The sequence below is a fragment of the Rhincodon typus genome, chromosome 28, assembly GCF_021869965.1.
Source record: "Rhincodon typus isolate 14 chromosome 28, sRhiTyp1.1, whole genome shotgun sequence".
Taxonomy (NCBI): domain Eukaryota; kingdom Metazoa; phylum Chordata; class Chondrichthyes; order Orectolobiformes; family Rhincodontidae; genus Rhincodon; species Rhincodon typus.
In genome coordinates this window covers 35,551,990-35,559,536 of record NC_063359.1, presented here as the reverse complement: position 1 = coordinate 35,559,536, position 7,547 = coordinate 35,551,990, and the positions used below count along the sequence as shown (strand labels likewise).

General features: G+C 40.6%; 1 protein-coding gene across 2 annotated transcripts in view; it reads left to right on the top strand.

Annotated features, from left to right (window-relative positions):
* The first annotated feature begins 836 nt into the window (after window positions 1-836).
* Window positions 837-7,547, top strand: part of camsap1b (calmodulin regulated spectrin-associated protein 1b) — a 95,335-nt gene continuing 88,624 nt past the window's right edge. For both annotated transcript variants that reach the window (XM_048613626.1, XM_048613625.1), the window contains exon 1: window positions 837-1,425. In XM_048613626.1, coding sequence (XP_048469583.1) covers window positions 1,248-1,425 — 178 coding nt within the window. In that variant the 5' untranslated portion in view covers window positions 837-1,247. The remainder of the gene's footprint in view (window positions 1,426-7,547) is intronic.

The following is a 7,547-nucleotide window of genomic DNA, read 5'->3' as shown; positions in this document are numbered from 1 at the left end:
GAGCTGAAAGGCCTCTTTCCATTACGTAAATTTCTAAGACAAGGCCTGATATACATCGTTACTTTGATTTCTTTCCCCCCTCATTGCTCAACAGAATGCCATTTGACTTCTCGTTCACATGTTGTATCTGCATACTGATTGTTTTTGTGATTCCTGTATCATGACACCCAATTCCCTCAGTACCTCAGCGTTCTGGAATGTCTCCCAATTTAAATGTGCTGCATTGCTATCCTTCCAGACAAAGACGACAAGTTCATATTTTTTGACATCATAATCCATCTAAAAAAAGTTTGCTCACTCAACCCATCCATTTCAGACTTATTATATCCGCTTCACAATTACTTACAATACATTATCAGCAAATTTAGCAAGTTAAACTTTCAGAATGTGCAATCAGAGGAAAACATACACTTAATAATCGGTACAAACTTAAGAAAAGAAAACTGAGTTCAGCAGAACTTCAGGAAAAAAAAGGAAATATTATGTTTATATCTTCCCTGTTTGAATTACCCTCCACAACGGTCACAGGACACACCGTTGGTCCATGGCAGCGTAAGGCTGATCATGCGCACGCGCAGTGGATACGGCAACGACCCGATTCGTCGGGGAGAAGGGACGAGCCGTATCAAAGCATGCGTCGTAATGGGAAGACGGGCACGCCCAGCGCATGCGTAGTAACTCCGGAGTTGGGCGCTGGCGGCGGTGCCGGGGGCAGAGGGGGGAGAGCATGCGGATTGGCGTGGAGGCGAGTCGAACGATTGACGCGTGCGCAGAGTGGTTTCCAGCGCGGTTTCTAACGGCCCAGAGGCGAACGTTGGGGGCGGGGGTTAGGGAGACGGTGGAAGCGGCAGAGAGAAAGGGGGCTGGCTGAAAGGAGGAGGAGCAGGTAGCACGCCAAAGGCCGCCTACAGCCAGCTTCGAGGGAGCATCGGGGGCATAGCCCGCATGGCACCCGCTTCTTTGAAATGACCGACTGACTCGGTACCTCGGAGATTTCCCGAGTGAGGCCGGCCATTTCATTGTGTTGTGAGGTAAACTCCCATTCATTTTGGAGCGTCGGGAGATAGGCCGCGCCTGAGGGAGGCGGCCACCGAGCTCGATTAATGCGGCTTGTGGGCAGCATCGACTGACCCGTGGCGGCGGACGAGGAGGAAAAAAAAAACACCCTTCTTGTGGGAAGAAAAATCACCGGTGGATATTTGTTTATTTTCGCGGAGAATTCAGCTTGATTAGACACACGGCTGGAGATGGTGGATGTGGATTTCGGTGGCTGCGGTGCATCTGGAAATGGCAGCAGCAGCAGAAAGATGCTGGAGCTGTCTGAGTCTGACTGCGCTGAGATTGTTCCTCTGCAGCTCTACGATTCGTCTAGGGCCAAGATAGCCGCCAATCTGGCGTGGATCTTTTCCAAAGCGTATGGAATAGGTAAATGGAAATTTTCTAAATGTCGATGCCTTCGATGTATCCGCATTTAAAGGAGAGAGAACAAAAAAAAAATAGGTCCGTAGCGTCGAGTCTCTTAGGAGATCAATCGCGCCCAGCACTCTGCTCTATCGCGGACAAAAGATTTTCTTTTTGAAAAAAGAAAAGCACAAACTGGTTGGTGGGTTAATACGGCTTGATTTCTGTATCCTTACATTTGCATTGAAGGGCTGAAATATTCAACTGGCGTGACCTAAGATAACTGCTTTTATTTAAAAATGCAAGCCGTTTAAAGGAGGACTATAAATTGATTATTTCTGAGCAGCAAAAAGTATGAATAGATCTCTTTGAGCGTTATTTAATAATCTTGAATTTAGGGATTACTTCTAGGGCCGGAGTGTCCACAGGGATAGCTGTTTAGATTTTTGATTGACGAGGAGCCTATTGATTTAGAACGTTTAATTGGCGAATTCCTGTAGAATTCATATCTACGGAAATCAGACTTCCTTAAGCGCATGGCTTCTATTTCATATTGACGTGGTTCGAGTTGATATTTGGTCAGATATGGGTCCACATGTTCATTGTCTAGAAAGAACACTGATAAACAAAAACAGATTCCAAACGAAGCCTCCACAACTTCTCTGGTTTGGAAATGAGAATACCTGGGGGATGTGAAATATTTTCTTGATATATGGAGCCTTGTCATTATAGTGCAATCTCGCAAACATAGAGATCGTAGTTCACATTCCATCATAGTTGCAAGGCATTTACAGTTCAACTGGTCTGTTTATACTCTGCTCAAGCCAATTGAAATTCAAGATCAAACAAACTTTTGCTCATTGAGTGGTTGCTGTCATCCTTTAGATTGACCCTACGCTTATGCTTCCCCTTTAAATACACTGCATAGTTCAACTTCATAGCAACTTGCATTTGCTGCAGTTAAATATTCTAAAGTTCTTAGTAGTAATGTCAAACAAAATGTTGCAATCAGTTTTAATTATCATTCCTCCCCACATTCTCCTCTACATCATTTTTATACATATCACAAGCAATACCTGTGGTATGCTGCTGGACTTTGGCCACCAGTCACACAAACACCTTCTACCACTACCCTTTGTCTCCTACCATTGAACCAGTTTTGGATCGCATGTGCTTTTACCTTTATCAGTCTTCCATGTGGGACCTTATCAAATGATTTGTTGAAATCCGTATAAGTTAGATTGACTGCACTGCCCTCGTCCATGCTTGATCACCTTTTTGAAAAATTCAACCAGATTTGTTAGGCTTGATCTCCATCTGACAAAGCTGGGCTGACTATCTCTGACCAAGTCAGAAGTCACATGATACTAGGTTATAGTCCAACAGATTCAATTGAAATCACAGGCTTTCAGAGCATAGCCTCTTCGTCATGTGAAGTGAGAGAGAAGTGCACAGACACAGAATTTATAGGCAGAGAGATCAAAAGATCATATAAATGATGTGAGTGGAGCGTCGAATAAGAAGTCTCTGCAGGTGATCAAAAATGTCAGATGGCGTGAGTAAAGTGTTAACAGCTGAATAATAAGTGAAGGGATGACCTAATATCCGATTAAATGTTTTGACACCATCACCTTGATAAATTGCTATGATCTCTGTACCTTAATTAGTTTGTACAGTTTTGGATTACTTGTTATTTTGGTTAGACGCTCGGTATGCCACCCTTATACCTATCATGTTATTTCAGTCATTTCGTTTGTCTCTAGCACCGCTTTATTTTTAACCTTCTGTAATTATTTTTGTGGCTCATTTAATCGGATTATAGGTCATTCTTTTGTTTGTTATTCAGCTGTTGACACTTCACTCACACCATCTGACATTTTTGATCACCTGCAGAGATTTATTATTTGACACTTCGCTCACATCATTTGTATGATCGTTTGACCTCTGCCTATAAATTCTGTGTTGGTGTGCTTCTCTCTCGCTTCACGTGATGAAGGGGCTGCTCTCCGAAAGCTTGTGATTTCAAATAAACCAGTTGGACTATAACCTGGTGTCGTGTGACTTCTGACTTTGAATACCGCAGTGTAACACTGGCACTTCCACATCATATCCCTGACCAAATCTTGCTTTTGCTATTGGGAGATGAATTCTTCCTTCAGAATTTTCACCAGTAGTTTCCCTACCACTGATATTAGGCTCACTATGCAATAATACCTTCATTTATCTTTACCACCCTTCCCAGAAGTGAGACATTATTAGCTGTGTTCCTGTGCCCTGGCATTTCCTTTGTGGCCAGAGAAGGGTTAAATATTTGGGTCAATGCCCTTATGATTTCTTCCCTCATTCTCCCACAGCAACCTGGGATACAACTCATGTGGACCCAGGGATTTTTGTCTACTTTTAAACTTCCTAGAGGACATTAGTGAACCAGGTGGGCTTTTACAATAATTGACACTGGTTACATGATTATCATTAAACTCACTTTTTAAATTGATTTCATATCCCACCATGAAAGATGATGAAATTCCAACCCATTAACTCCAGCATATTAGCCTAATGTTCTTGATTACTAGTTTAGCGACATTACCACTGTGCCATCACCTTCCCCCTAAGTGGTGGTGTTTGAAGGGTTTGATAGATGACGTGTTTGGAAATTTGTGCACTTCTGATGCTTTTGACATTGCCTTTGCATGTTCCTGACAAAGTCTTTTGAAATGTTATGTGCCTATCTGAGTGTGCTTTTTTGTTTTGTTGGTCACAGGCTAGGGAATCCCACTAATTGGTAGGGTTATTAAACTTAGTCATGGATGTCTGGAGTCTTTTTCTAAAGTCCTTCCTCTATCCTCCTTGGAGTCTTCTATTGCAGCTGAATTCCTAATAGAGCAGTTGTTTTAGGAGCCCAGTGTCAGGCAGTACAGATGATATGATTTGCCCAGCAGCGCTGGGTTCAAGTGATTTGCGCCCTGACGCTGAGCATGTTGATGTGAAGAAGGACACTGCTGTTGGGCCAGCTTTCTTTCCACCAGATTTGGAGGATCTTATGAGGACAATCTTTGCAGTACTTTTCCAATGTTTTGTTGTACTAAAGTCAAGTTATTTCAATCATCATAAGTACTGTTTAATTGTTGTTTGGAGCTGGACCCAAACGGGTGTACGAATGGAAATTTAGCCAGCAACAAGAGGCTGATTGGTTTGGGAAATGGTTAGCTGTTGTCAGTGACAAAGGCCTTCTGTCTGCCAACATTTGTGATTAACTCTCAGGTAGCTAAGTGGCTTGTGGGTGCAAATATTTGGGCAGAAGCAATTTGACTTCTAATAAAGAAAGGAGCTGTGTTTCTCTCTGCAGCAAAAATATGCTGGAATCCTGAAAAAAAGCCAGTTTATTTCCCCACATCTATTGCTGTAAGCTGTGGCTCTTAACCGATATGTCAGAGATGTTATAAGTGTGAACCAGTCCCTCTGTGTTTCCTGCAAGGAAATAAAGTACCTGGCGAAGGAAGATTGAGGAGCAGCAAGTCCTGATGAAGCAAAAGGATCATCTCAGCGAGCCTTATGAACAGGGACCATTGGCTGCCTTCTCAGTTTTTTTTTCCCCTCCACCTATAACACCCACATTTGTTTTGTCTGTATGTGTGTGTAGGGGGAGTATTATAGGAGGGGTTAAAAGATTAAATGGTAGTGTTGTATGTTGATAATTCATGAGTCAAAGCACTTGTTCCTGTACTGTTCTATGTTTATGTTCTACAATTGTTTATCTGTAGCTAGTAATATGTTTGTAATAAGTGGTGATTCTTGTAAGTACAGAAACGTGGTCCATGCTTTCTACCAACCTTGGTCTATAAGACAGGTAAATTGGGGAATTTTACCTGCTTTTATAAATTGCTTAATGTTTGAGATGACTCCTGGAATAACATGACATGATTTCCAGCATGCTATGCCAGCGAGATGTAACACTACGAATTGTACAGGATTGAGTGAATCCTTCTGCCTGAGTAAAATCTGACCTTCGTCTCTAATTTGAGATCCTCGTCGTGAAATTCTCTCTTCACCAGTCAGCCAAAGGCTGAGTGGGTGCTTTTGGAGCTAGTGGAAAGAGGGTTTTAGTTTTGAGTAGAACATTCCTTCAAATAGCAACTTCCTTTCTCTGAGTAAAGACATTTTCTTGAATTCTGTAATACATTTATAAGTTGGTATTCTGTGGGAACATTAACGGTCTTAATTGTAATTATGTTTTCTACAACTATCTTAGTGAACCCTGTGATTTTTATAATCTTTTTTAAGTAATTCTTTGGTCTTCTTGTTTCTAGAGAAAAGAGTCTGTAGCATGTTCAATCTTTCTTGATTCTTATAACCTCTCTTCTAATATTCTTTTAAATCACCTTTCAAATCACCTTTCCATCTTCTCTAATCTTGATTATGGAGATCAGGAAATCCACATACTTTACATAGATTGTAATCCTCTTATCTGCTGTTACTGTTGCTTTCACAAAGAAATAAAGTTTAAGTATGTTTAGCTTTGGAATCTGTGCTAAGTAGACTTTTTTCTATTTTTGGTTTGTAGACATTTTTCTATTACATCTTTGAGTGAATTTTTATTATCCTTCTTACCATAATTGTCATGTTTCTTTAAGTATGGTTCCTTTGAGTTGTTCTAACTCCCTCTTTAAATCTAGGAATAACACTTCCCATCTATCTTCTGCCAACCTTTAGTGTGTTCAAGTGTGGAACTTATGAAATGGAATTCAATAAATTCAGTAATTCATCAGGTGACACCAGAAAAGAAAGACTGCAAAACTGCTAGTTTGTCACTTACTATCCAACTGGTTTGTTAATATCCTTCAGGGAAGGAAAAGGGTCATATATATTGCATTTTTGGCCGCACTGTGACTGTTGATACCTTCAGGGTAATGAGGGATGGATAGCAATTTCTGTTTTTGTCAGTGTCATCCATTCTTCCAAGAACAAATAAAAATCAACAACTCCTTGTTTCCTGGATCCCTCAAAAATGTGATAGAATCACTGCAATATTGGTATTTGACTTGATAAAACCACTGATGTGAACACTTTGGACTTGCAGGAGAAGTTAACTTATTGCAACTTCTTTTATTTGCTTGGAGAGTTCTGTTTTAGTATTTTGTTTGTTGAAAATGTTGTTACTTTTGATTAGCTTTGAAAGATTCATGAAACAATTTGGCACAAGTTTCAGATTTCTATATCTTTGCCAGAAATACCAATTCCTCAAGTCAGCTGTGCAAAGCATATATCTAATACAGGGTATGTTGGCTAAGATGTGTCATTACAGAGAGGATAGGAATTAACCACTGTACCTTCAGTAATACTTCAGCCTTGAGAGCTTGTAAAGCAGTGTTGCCCTTTTCCCTAGTGGAACCCTTGTTTTCCTCTCCTGCCTGTTTTCATGCTTGGCTGAGCATCTTGCTTTTACTTAGTTGCTTTGTCTGACAATTTATCTGAAATTGCCAGCTTATCGGGCAAAAGTAAAGTGCAATGAGCTTGTGATTTGACTGTGTTTCTCTTGCACCATGTTGAAAGCATTGTTGCAACAATAGTGCAAGGTAATCATTATTTTGTGTTTCACTTGTTTCCCTCCACTGCAGAGAATGTTGATTTTAGCAATTCAGTACCAGTACACATGACATTCCAGCAGTGAGGTAACAGACTGTTAACTACCTTCCAGGTCAGGATATTTAAGGGCAATTATAGCACTTTGACAGCCTTGAGATCAATGGTAAAAATAAATTCTTCAGTAGTGACCTCGCAATAATGTAATAGACCATGAGACAAATTTTAAAATTATTTAATATTTGTTGATATGGTGTGTGTGATGGAATACTGTAGCTGGAATTGCTTTGTGTTATATCTGTTCTGGATAAACAATTGACTTGCACAGTTTTACAAATGAATCTGTTTCAGTGATTGAAGGATCATTGGCGATTTTCCCTATATAAATTATAAACTATAATCTGAGCAACTTCAAACTTAATGTAGGCATTTGTGTTTGCACATAGCTGTGGCATCTTCAAAAAAAAAAATCCAAGCAGTACTGTGATAACAAGGTGTAGAGCTGGATGAACACAGCAGGCCAAGCAGCATCAGAGGAGCAGGAAGGCTGACGTTTCGGGCCTAGG